Source organism: Rhinoderma darwinii, chromosome 5 (genome assembly GCF_050947455.1).
Source record: "Rhinoderma darwinii isolate aRhiDar2 chromosome 5, aRhiDar2.hap1, whole genome shotgun sequence".
Classification (NCBI taxonomy): Eukaryota; Metazoa; Chordata; class Amphibia; order Anura; family Rhinodermatidae; genus Rhinoderma; species Rhinoderma darwinii.
This window is the reverse complement of record NC_134691.1, coordinates 151,406,026-151,419,000: the sequence shown is the minus strand read 5'-3', so window position 1 is coordinate 151,419,000 and position 12,975 is coordinate 151,406,026. Positions and strand designations below refer to the sequence as shown.

The 12,975-nt window shown below is 38.8% G+C and overlaps 1 protein-coding gene across 2 annotated transcripts in view; it reads left to right on the top strand.

Annotated features, from left to right (window-relative positions):
* LOC142652761 (N-acetyllactosaminide beta-1,6-N-acetylglucosaminyl-transferase-like) overlaps window positions 1-9,397 on the top strand; it is a 33,628-nt gene extending 24,231 nt beyond the window's left edge. The window contains exons 2-4 of one of the 2 annotated variants that reach the window (XM_075828434.1): window positions 3,695-3,784; window positions 5,749-5,824; window positions 9,108-9,186. In XM_075828434.1, coding sequence (XP_075684549.1) covers window positions 3,695-3,784; window positions 5,749-5,795 — 137 coding nt within the window. In that variant the 3' untranslated portion in view covers window positions 5,796-5,824; window positions 9,108-9,186. Of the gene's footprint in view, window positions 1-3,694; window positions 3,785-5,748; window positions 5,825-9,107 lie in introns of both variants that reach the window. The other variant, XM_075828433.1, reaches the window with a different exon arrangement.
* The last annotated feature ends 3,578 nt before the right edge of the window (window positions 9,398-12,975 follow it).

Genomic DNA, 12,975 nt, shown 5'->3' with positions numbered 1-12,975 from the left:
ACGTCACTCACAGGTCCTGCATCGTGACGGCCACATCGGCACCAGAGGCTACAGTTGATTCTGCAGCAGCATCAGCGTTTGCAGGTAAGTCGATCTTATAGTATAAAATCTTACCTGCAAACGCTGATGCTGCTGCAGAATCAACTGTAGCCTCTGGTGCCGATGTGGCCGTCACGATGCAGGACCTGTGAGTGACGTCACAGATCTGCACTGTCAGATGCTGGGCGTTCTGAAGAGAAGAGGATGTTACTTCTCTTCAGAGCGCCCAGCTAGTAAAAGTATTAAAAACGCCCCGATGTACGCACATAATACACGCCCACTTGGACTTTTACTTTTAAACACACCCACTTGGACTTTTGCAAGCCTCATTTGCATAACTACAAAAATGGTCATAACTTGGCCAAAAATGCTCGTTTTTTAAAAATAAAAACGTTACTGTAATCTACATTGCAGCGCCTATCTGCTGCAATAGCAGATAGGGGTTGCAAAATCTGGTGACAGAGCCTCTTTAATTATTGACTTGGTATTCATTCAGTAAAGAAGTAATCTTGTATGATGTGAAGAGTAAATCCTCCTCAAATTTGTTACATTCTCCAACAACCACAATATCAACAAATACGTTTTCATCACAAGGAACTAAAAGTGTAGTCCGGGTATAAACTGATCAATTTGTTGCGATGTCCTGTGTAGGGAGTGTGTTATTTGCCCTCCAATGGCAAACTGAACAGGTGAGTTTTAAGTCTTGTGTAAATAGTTTCCAAGGATGATATCTCTCTGGATGATCCAGGTAATGAGCTCCAGTGTCATTTGGAAGTGATGTAGCAGATGGCAAATGCTTTGGCAATGGTATAAGCCCTATAACTACAAACATACATGGTATTTGTTGCATTTCTTATTGCGGCGCACACAATAAGGACATTTATCTCACATTTGGACATAACTGTACATCCATTTTAGACGACAAATAGGCATATAGTTACATTCGTATGATTAAGTCGGCACAGAAGCTGTGCGCTTGCCATTCATACTGGGACCAGCAAGCCTAACAACGGCCTTCTGGTCTGCCATTAACGGAAACCTTTTAGTGGAAAAATGACAGTTACCATACACTGCACTACTTAAGTAGTGCAATGTTTTGTACAGGCGATTAGAAGATCAGGGATTGAGGGTTGTAGTTTTTAAAATGGGGTGACTTCTTTGGGGTTTCTCTTATTATTGCACCCCAGAGCCTTTTCAATTGTAGACCAATGCTGTGTAAATCACCAAATTTGGCCTCAAATGCGTATGGTGCTCTTTCACTCCTGAACCCTGTCATATGTCCAGGCAAAAGATTAAGGTCACATGTTTTTAAAATCTTAAAACATTGCACAATATTTAGAGAGCTGTCTGTTCATAGTGGCATAATCTGGGCATAACATATTGGACACTGACTTGCAATTTTCACTCTTAAACATCCATTGTGTACCTGTGGGGTCAAAATGCTCACTACACTCCTAGATGAATTTCTTGAGGGGTGTAGTCTCCAAAATGGGGTTTACTTTTTAGGGGTTTCCACTTAACTGGTACCTCAGGGCAATGCGACATGGTGTCCAAAAAACCATCCAGTAGAATCTGCGCACTAAAAACCGATTTGCGCTCCTTTTGGAGCTGTGATTGAGCCCATATGGAGTATTGCCTTACCCCGGGAGAAACTGAGTAACATATTTTGAGGTGCCTTTGCTCCTGCAATCCTTGTGAAAATTTTAAATTATGAGCAGGCACTACATATTATTGTAAAAAATGTCATTTTTTATTTTCACAGCCCAATTCTAGTAAAATCTATAAACACCTGTGGGGTCAAGATGCTTGAGGGGTATAGTTTCCACAATGCGTTGCATCTGGTGGCTTTGCAAATGTGACATGGCATTCAGAAATCAATCCAGCAAAATCTGCACTGTAAGGGCACATTCACACGTGGCGGAATTGCTGTTGAATTCCGCTGCGGACAGTCCGCAGTGGAATTCTGTAGCAGCCGTTTTTTAAATTTGTTTCTATACATTTTTAGGAAAGTTAGTTCAGACGTTGCGAAAAATAACTGTGCGGAAATGAGGCTGCAGTGCAGAATTTTTCCTCCGCAGCATGCTCATGACGTTGCGGAGAAGAAGCGGAATTTCACTGCGGATTTCAGCCTTTGCAATGCAAAAACTGAAATCTGTGGCAAGTCCGCTGTGATATCTGCAACGTCTGAATTACCTGTCAAATATGCAAATGTTGGTGCAGATTCATTGCGTAATTGCCCCAAATCTGAAGCAACATTTGCAGCGGAAAAATTCTGGGACGTCTGAATGTGCCTTTAAAGTCAAACAGCACTCCTTCCCTCCTGAGCCCTGCCATGTGTCCAAACAGCAGTTCACAACCACATATGGGGTATTCCTATACTCAGAAGAAATTGTGTAACAAATATTGGTGTTATTTTTTCTTCTACAGTCCTTGTGAAAATAAAAAATTGTAATTACAAAAATAAATTTTTGGGGGAAAAAATAATTTTCTATTTTTACAGCTTAATTCTAATATACTTTCTGAAACACTTGTGGGTTCAATATGTTCACTACACAACCCAAAAAGGTGTAGTTTCCTTAATGGGGTCATGTGTGGGGTTTTGCAAATGTGACATGGCAACAGAAAACCATTCCAGCAAAATCTTCACTCCAAAAAGACAAATGGCGCTCCTTCCCTTTTGAGCCCTGCCATTTGTATCAGCATTTGTAACAGCAGTTCACGACCACATATGAGATATTTCCATACTCGAGTGAAATTGTGTAACAAATGTTGGTGGGATTTTTTTTTTCCTTGAGGTGGGTAGTTTCCTAAATGGGGTCACTTTTTTGGGGGTTTCCACGGTAATGGTACCTCAGGGGCTTTGCAAATGCGACATCACCATATGAAGAAAAATTGCTAGACCAAATATGTACAACAAATTTTATTTCTGATCATCAAAAAGAATTTAAAAAAAAAATAATTATCCGTGCAATTCAGGCATTAAAAACAGGATGACCATCATGTTGTCAAAAACAAGGGGTATAAATATTTCAAGTAAAAATGATTACATAAATTTTTACTTGAAATATTTATACCCCTTGGTTTTTGTTTTTTTTTGCGGAATACCGAACACAGATGTGAACTAGGCCTAACTTGGCATAGGAGCTAGGCCCAGTTCACATCTGCGTTCGGTATTCCGCTGTTCTGCTCCGTCAGAGGAGCAGAACAAGTGAAGAACAAAGGAATAACCAGAAGCGTCGGACCCCGGACAACACCGGCGGCCGATGGAACCCATTGACTTCCGTTATTTTTGGTAGAACCTGCGACAAAGGCCCCTAACAGAGCTTGCAACGCAGATGTAAACAAGCCCTTACATATGATATATAAATTTCAAGTTAATCAGCAAAGGAGAAATATAATACAATACTAAACAGTATTCCCCAAGAAAAATATACAAGGCATGTGTCAACAACATAACATGAGGTACACCCACCACACCGGACGAGCGTTGATACATAATATAATATGAACATTTTCTCCCAAAGAAAGCAGTTTTACTTTCTAGCAATTCTGAAACTTTGTATTGGAAAAAAGGAAGCTCCTTCCTAATGCATCTGATTTATATGCACTGGTGATATACTTTTCCTGAAACAATGTTTTTTTCCTCTTTCAACAGATTTTCCAGGGTCCATGCCAGATGCTAAATGGGATGGTAATCTCAGAGCAATAAAGTGGAGTGATGACAGTAGTCACGATGGTTGCCATGGTAACATGCTTTCATTGTTTTTACTGTAGTATGAAAGTCAAAGATAACAGGACACTTGATACACATAGCAGAACAAGATATAGCAGATCCAAGGGGTGAAGAGACGACTTCTTTTTGAAATGGCTATTTAAAATTTCAACTATTGATGTGTACAACTTTCACTTGATCTTACAATGCTGACAGACAACGGTCTTCCATTACATAATACATTGGTCTCAACAGAAGTTTTTAGAAAATTACATTATTTTTTACTACTATAAAAACCGCACCGTAGAGAAACACTACTACAATAATGATTATTATATTGTGTTTTTAAATGTAGTATTTCATTTGATGTAGACGAGGTACACCTGAACAATGGCATTACATACAAGGAGAATAGGCTCATAGGATACTAAAAGAAGTGTCTCTCATTGTAAAGTATTAGGATAAACTATTATTTTTACTAAAATTAATAAAAAAATATATCCTAGCTATTTCCGACCTGAATGATCAATTTTATGACTAGTGACATCAATGTCTAAATATCCAGAAAAAAATTAGAAAGGGAAAATTTAATTTCATAGCCCTCCTCATTTTCGTGTGTGACAGATGTAGCTTTCAAATGGTACCAAATTGTTATTTTTCTAACTTTTTTTTATTAGGGAAAATGAGCATAAAAAAAAAAAAATTTCCTTTATTTTTCCTTCCATAATTGGAAGTAGTTGGTTTTTCTTTAACCAAATACATTTACGTCAAATATGTGTACTTTGGTAGTGGTGTTACTATAATTCCCAACATTACAGGTTCTTCCCTATTCTAGTTCTAGGATGTCTCCAACGCTTCGGTGACATGTGGCTTCTGCACACAGATCAAAAGCACCCGTTTATAGAAATTAAGTATTATTCATGTATTTACGTATAATTAGCATGGATAACATGATCTATATTATCCCTACAAATATAAATATAAATAAATATATATATTTCTATAGACTTCACATAATAGTGATCTAATGGGTACAAAACATTAGATCTCCATTAACTGTGATCTGAATATAGAGGAAGGATGAGGGAGTACACAAGTTTTAAGGATGGCAAGTTCTCTTTTGTATTGTGGATGAAGGGCATAGCTATAGGAGGTGCAGAGGTAGCAGTCGCACCCAGGCCCTGATTCCTGAAGAAGCCCAAAGGCCCCTCTGCAACGTAAGAAGACACCAGAATTATAAATGGCACATGATAGTTAGTTGGCACTGTTAGGCTTTGCTCACATAGCATTTTTACACTAGATTCGGCATATGTGCCAGATAAAACGCATCCATGAAGCCCCATTGACCCGACGTTCTTCTGGCATACTGTACGTTTGTTTTTTTTTGACAGAATACCTTTTTTTAGTGTACTGAAAGTTTAGTTCGCTGTAGGAACAGCCCAACTTTCCCCAATGTCTAGGGAAACAAAGATCAGACAAGTTGATTTTTTACCTGTCTGATCGTTGCCTGGACCTATATTTTTCCACCAGTGATAAATGTACCAGACATTTCTCTCCTCCAACACAAACAACATGCCTGATCAGTTAAGCTGATAGATAGCTGTTTGCTGAAATATTGTACCAAACAAATGACACCATATTTACTTCTGGGAAAAATAAAAAAACAACCAGTGTAAAAGCTATTACAGCTACCGTTAATGTTGTCACCCAACTTTTTCAAACTCCACAATGGCAGCTTCAGCCAAGTTATGCAGTGATATACAGTGAAACCTCTATGAAATGACCACCCAAGAATTGTTGTGGAAAATGGTCTTCTAGGGATGTGATCCTCTCAAAAAACACAGAAATTGGGGGAATTGATAATCCATTACAGACAATCTGTCACAGAAAGATCTGGCCTAGATGGGTGGTCTTCTCAAATAAGTGTTTTTTTTTTAGAAGTTTTAATGTATTCAGTAATGCCATGTCACCAATTAACTGAGTAGATGTCTATTCAGGTGCCTGGGGCAACAAATCTGTGGTAGCTGAAATAGTGGCCAGTTAACCGAGAAAAGAAAAGAGGCAAAACAACAGGTACACTCGAATATGATTTATCAAATTATTTCAAGTATCCTTACAAATATCCATACAAGACCATACAAATATAAAAACAACTACAAACAGAACAGCATAGACTATGAATTCTTACCCTACGGTCCATTCATGAAAGATATAGGAAAATGCCTGATCTTATACCTCAAAATAATCACATATATACCTAGTTACATAGACTATGTCTTGAAACACCCCTTTTCTCCTATCGTTTTACTATCGCTGGGTTTATTTATGTCTGAGACATCTTTTTCTCTGATTATTCTGAATGTTTTTTTGTTCTTATTGAATTATATGCCAATTGGGATGGCACTTTACAATTTAGGTAAAAAAGAGTTGAGTCTTTATGAATTATATTTACTTAAATATAAATTTAACCCCTTAATGACCGCCGATACGTCTTTTTACGGCGGTCATTAGTGGGCTTTATTCTAGAGCGCCGCTATTCTACGTCGCTGCTGTAGAATAAAGTAAACAGAGCAGGGAGCCGTGAAATCTCCCTGCTCTCGGCTGCCAGAGGCAGCTGAGGGCTGGGGGCGTCCCTGCTCTGCCGGGTGAGATCGATATTAGTATCGATCTCACCCGTTTAACCCTTCAGATGCGGTGCACAATAGCGAGCACCGCATCTGAATGGTTTTGGAGAGAGGGAGGGAGCTCCCTCTCATCTCACTGACACCCGGCGATAAAATCGCCGAGTGTCTGTGTCTTCTATGGCAGCCGGGGGTCTAATAAAGACCCCCAGGTCTGCCTGGAGCGAATGCCTGCTAGATCATGCCGCAGGCATGACCTAGCAGATGCCTGTCCGTTTTAAACGGACAGGCAGTAATACACTGCAATACAAAAGTATTGCAGTGTATTATAATAGCGATCGGAGCATAGGGAAGTCCCCTAGTGGGACTAGTAAAAGAGTAAAAAAGTTTAATAAAGTTAATAAAATAAAAAAAGTGAAACAAAAAAAATGAAAAACCCACTTTTTCCCCTTACAAAATGCTTTACTATTAAAAAAAACTAAAATAAAGCAAAAAAGTTACACATATTTGGTATCGCCGTGTCCGTAACGACCCCGACTATAAAGCTGTTACATTATTTAACCCGCACTGTGAACGCCGTAAAAAATAAAATAAAAAACAATGGAAAAATTGCTGTTTTCTGTTAATCCTGACTTTAAAAAAATGTGATAAAAAGTGATCAAAAAGTCGCATCTACTCTCAAATGGTACCAATAAAAACTGCAAGTCGTCCCGCAAAAAACAAGACCTTATACAGCTATGCCGACGCAAAAATAAAAAAGTTACAGCTCTTTGAATGTGACAATGTAAAAATGTAAAAAATGGCTTGGACATTAGGGCCCAGAATGCAAGCAGGGGGAAGGGGTTAATAAGGCTAAACAGACATTTTAATCACCTGATAGAAGAGGTCAAAGCCTGCATCTCTTCTCACATTTATCCTTTAAGGGGTTTTCCCATGATGGACATTTATGACATATCCACAAGATGTCATAAATGTCAGATAGATGCGGGTCCCGCCTATGGGACCCCCACCTATCTCTAGAACGGGGTCCCCTAAGCCCTGTTCTAGCTTTTTGTGCTCACGCCGCCTCACGCCTCCCCCCGGCCACTTACTGATTACATGGTCGCTGAGCTACGCTGTTTCCGTAACTCCCATAGTAGTGAAAGGTAGTTACAGAAGCAGCGTAGCATAGCTCAGCGAGTTACGCTGTTTACGTAACTCTCGACCATGTAATCAGTAAGTGGCTGGGAGGCAGTGTGAGCACAAAAAGTTAGGGCGGGGTTAAGGGGACCCTGTACTAGAGATAGGTGCGGGTTCCATAGGTGGGACCCGCATCTATCTGACATTTATGACATATCCTGTGGATATGTCATAAATGTCTTTGATGGGAAAACCACTTTAAGGCAGAGATCCCCAACCAGTGGCTCGGGAGCCACTTGTCGATCCTGACCTGCAGTTGTGTGGCTCGCAATAGGATCCCTGAGTTACATTGGCTACAATAAGATTTCCAAATTGACAATATTGAAGACCTTTCCTAACCTCTGAATCATGCCAATTTGAATGGTATAATACATATCTTCTTCTGTATGGGCATCTTAAAACCATGCTTGAACCACTTTCTTCACTTCCGCTAAATGTTTCTCCATGTTTGGAATGCGGGTCGCAGCCAACACTCCATTTAATGTGGCTCACAAGATCCAAAAGGTTGGGGACTTCGGCCTTAGGCCGGGTTCCCACGTAGAGTAAACGCTGCAGAATTTCCGCAATGGAATTGTGTGTGTAAATTCTTCAGTATTTACAGTAGCAGCAAAGTGGATGAGATTTACTAAATCTCATACCCACGCTGCAGGGGGAAAAACGCAGCTTAAACATTAATAAATTTACCTGCAGTGCGGCATTTAATTCGGCAGCATGTCAATTTATGCTGCGTTTTTGTTGATTTTCTGTTGCTGGTTTTCCCCATTGAATTAATAGGGGATGCAAAACCAGAAAAACTTTGGCCAAGTGTTGCAACTTTTGTGGCGTATTCGCAGCGATTGCGCCGCAAAAAAAACACAACTCCAGAAAAAAAAATTATACTTTCCCAGAATGGACTCCTTCTTCCCGCAGTCTGGCCTCCTGGGATGATGTTTTATCCCATGTGACCGCTGCAGCCGATCACAACTGCAGCATCACATGGCCTGCAACGTTATCGTAGGAGGCTGGAGCAGACGTTAAAGGAGGGGGTAAGTATGAGCGCTTTTTCACGCAGCAGGATTTTCTGTCCGAAAAACCATACCACAATGTGGTGCGATTTTTGGGACAGAAGGTTGCTGCGGGTTCCAGGTCTGATACGCTGCGTAATTTTTACGCAGTGTATCTGACCCGTGGGAATCTGGCCTTAAGGGCTCATTCAGATAGATGTTCTGTATCCATGTTTAACTTCCTGTGGTTCTACTGACCCGATCTTACAACACAATAGATCCTTATGGAGCCGTAACGCTTGTTCAATAGAACCCCAGTTGGTCCGGGTGTTATATCTCTCTAAAGAACAGTTAAACATGGATACAATACACCCGTTTGAATGAGACCTCACCCACATGTATGAGTGCCTCTCAGCTCTGAAATGCACAAGAGGGAACACAAGACCCCTGTTCTAGCTATCATTGGGTTCAAGTCAAACATTGAAAGCTACTGTATAAAAAACTTTAACTTTATTTTTACATTTATGGCTCTATAAATAACAGATTTTGCTGTTTTTCTCTTGTCTTTTTCAGGTCATTATGTCAGAGGAGTGTGTGTGTATGGGGCAGGAGATTTACAGTGGTTATACAACTCCACAAGTCTTTTTGCCAATAAATTTGAGCTGTCAAGTCACCCTCCTACAATAGAATGCCTGGAGCTGAGGATACGACGTAAAACATTAGCTCAAAGCGAAACAGCACTGCAACCAAGCTGGCTCTTCTAATAAATATGAAGAACTCAACATATTGGTTAACACAATGAAGCAATATAAAATATTTTGAAAATGTGTATAATTATTAAATAATTAATGTTTTTACTATTAGATTCCTGGTTTTAATTATTCCTTCACACCCAAGTGTTTACTGTTCAGATAGGAGGATGTCTTTCCATTTTTTTTTTCTTGTTTACTTTTGAAAAGTAATGAAAAGTAACCAAAAAAGTAATGCATCCTTAAAAATGACTAACAAAATCAATGGGATGTGTCATAATACTTGTTTCCAAGTATTTTTAGTCCCAAAACCAAAGAAAAGAACTGATGGGTTCAACGAGAAACTCAAGAATACCAGTCATTTCAATTAATGAAATGACTAAAAGTTATGTCTCTATTTATGCACCATTAATTATTTATTATATGGCAATTACACATGGCCTCCATAGTCTGCAGCACTATATAGAAAATATAATTAGGAGGGAAGTTAACATCATTTCCACGCCAGCATAGCATAGAAATATCATAAACTGACGAAAACTCACAAAAATGTTGACTTTTGCCACTTTATAAAAAAACTGGGGGAGCTTAGCAGAAGGGTCATGACCACCCATGGCCCAATGCATTTACTATAATTCACACAAGAAACTGATGTATATTGTAGCGGAAATCCTTAATTCAGTGGCACACGGACAGCCAAAGATGTAGAAAAAAATGATTAAGAGGCGTGTGCCTAAGGATAGACCATCAATTTTAAAATCCCGAATAACCCTTATAGGTGTTAGTTATCCAAAAATTTTCAAAACTCTACAAGGCTGGGAGCAACCTCAATTTCTCTGCCACTGCCCTGTAGAAGCCATCAACAGATGAGGGTTTTACAGTTCTACAGCAATAATATTCCGCAAGATTATTTTACTGTTGTTAGGAAAGTTTTACATTTATGATTACTTTACCTAATGAAGACTAAAAATGTGTATCTGTAAAGCCTTGACTAACAAAATGTATAATATGTTTTATTGTTAAGATAACTGATATTATATATTAGGAGGGGGTAGCTGAATTCCTAAAAAGGGAGATTAGAATTTCTAGACAGAGGTTTAACTTCTAATTAGTTTAATTAGTTTTGAATTGTGATATATGAAGCAAAATGTAACAAGATCTAGTCCAGACATGTTATTCTCAGAATATGTATAAAAACTCTGTCATTCAGGATAGAGGCAGACATTTTGCCATACTGTCTCCTTATCGATAAGAATAAAAGACGCGCATCACTATTCAGATGACTCCTTGAATCTCTTTGATAAGAACATAAATTAATCTATCATTTGGTTCTTCGAACCGGAAATCCAACATCTCCTGACCCACCCGAGGACTGCATACCGTGCACAGGGTGAGTTATTCAATGAACTCACTGAAACTAAAGACCTCCGGCTGAATTGCCGTAAAACGGAGGCTAGTCTGATGGGATGAATGGGGTGGAGTGAAGGATTCTAAAAGAACGTATAGAGAAGAATTGAGGATTCGAGTTTTCATCTGAATAAAGGTAATATAAATTTGTTTATATATGTTTTTATTATTTTTCATATTTAGATGTTATAAGGTTATGTGATAAAAACCTAAGTTGGATCTTAGGTACTAAGACTGGGTCTTAGTTATAATAAGCACAGGTCTTAATATAAAAACTTGAGAATAACGGTTCTCGAGGTTAGAAGTCCATAGCCTGTGTGAGAAGGCTACAGGTAATCAATAACTCTGTGCAGCACGTAAAAGATAAAGTACTTGGAGATTTGAAGGATCTCCTATAGATTAAGGATTATAGAGTATTAAGATTACTTGTTTAACCAGTTCAGGACCGGGCTATTTTGAGCCTTCAGGACCAGACACCGTTTAGCCATTTTTAGCACGTGCTAGTTAAATGGCTACAACTCTTTTATTTGTTGAGCTAGCGACGTGATTTTTGCGATGTTTTTTCCGTAGACAACGTAGGTTTCTTTTTTATCATTTTTATACACATCCTTTTTGCTATTTTAGAATTTTTGTTCTTAAAGTTTGAAAATAATAGTAAAAATATAAGCTTATTTACCTTTCAGCTATTTTTTTTTGTAATAACATAGTTTTACCCTAAAATAGACATTTTATTTGTGATCGTCATTGTCTAGCGTACATTTTAATATATTACATGTCTATATTAGGGTAATTGGGTCCGGGCTAGCGTTACGACAATGATTGGTGGAGGGAACGTTTTTTTGGGGGTGGGTATTTTTTGTGTATTTATTATAAAAAAAATTTGCACTTTACTTTACTTTTATTTTTTTATTACTATGGTCTGTCCCTCAAAGGTCAAAAAAGACCTTTGGGAAACTTTATATATTTTTTTCTTTCTTTTACACCATCTTTTTCCACTGTAACTGGGGCTGCACAGCAGCCCCAGTTACAGGGGAAAACAGCCCTCTCATAGTGACTATTGTCACTAATAGGGCTGTGCTGGGTCTAGTAAGACCCAGCAGCAGTCTGTCACTAACGGCAACCGGCGATCATGCCTCTATTCTTATACACAGCATTCGTTGAGCGCTGTGTACAAGTGATCAGAGAAGACATAAGCAGCGAAAGCTGCTTCTATCCTCTCCTCAGGGTCCCCGGCAGTCACTGACAGCCGGAGACCCGACATTCAGCCGCCCAATCGCTCAGGCAGCAAGTTAAAACCTGCACCGTAAAAAGTCTATGGCGTGGGTTTTAAGGGCCCTGACTGCTGGCCATAAAAACACAGCCAGCAGTCGGAAACCAGTTAAAAAAAAAGTTGAATAAGGAATTATGTATGGTTAGGTGTTAACTCTGTTAATTGGGCTACTTTAAATGACAAAGTAAGTAATTACAGGTGTTTACAGAGTAAGTTGATATGAGAGAAAAAATTGTTGAAAAGGCTGGCAGCCATAAGATGGTCGTTTGCATGTGATGAATAGAATGGCTTGTGGAAAGTTGAAAGAAATAATTGCTATAAATTAAACATATATGAGAAGTATACTTATAGAGTAAAATGATAGGATAATAAGTATTGAAAACCGGTTGAATCTGTTTATTTGTATGTTTTGTCTTCAATGTTGAAAAAGTGAAATGCTGAGACAGTCTTTCACAAAATCCTCATCGTGGTCACCTCGGGTGAGCGACATTACTGTCTTGGGACTGTGTTTTGGTAAGCGGCTCTAGGCGTCTAGATTGAAGCGAGCGCTACAGTCCAGGGAGAATAACGTTTTGGTAAGTGGCCTTATTTATAAGGTGCAGTGAGCATTATTATTCGCAAAATACTTGTAGTTCATCCCAAACTATAACTAAAATCCACATGAGACTCCTTGACTGTGAAGAATGAATGTATGAGGGTTAAATAAATAAAACCCTGTGTGTATAAGGGAGTCCAATTAGGTATGGTCCTAGGTAAAATTGTTACCAGGACAAATTCGTAGGAAATATACTGTTAAAACACCCAGGAACATTAAGTATATGACTGATCAGCATAATACTTGTGAATGATTGTTGTGAGTGTGATAGCAAAAAAATTAAGAAATTAAACTTTTTGCTGATGTATCAATGTGGAGAATGATGACGTGTCTTGTGGGAGAACAGAAGATATACTGATTCTATTGTGTGAGTTAACAGACAGGGAGTCACAGGAATTCCATCTGTTCATCTAACCATTG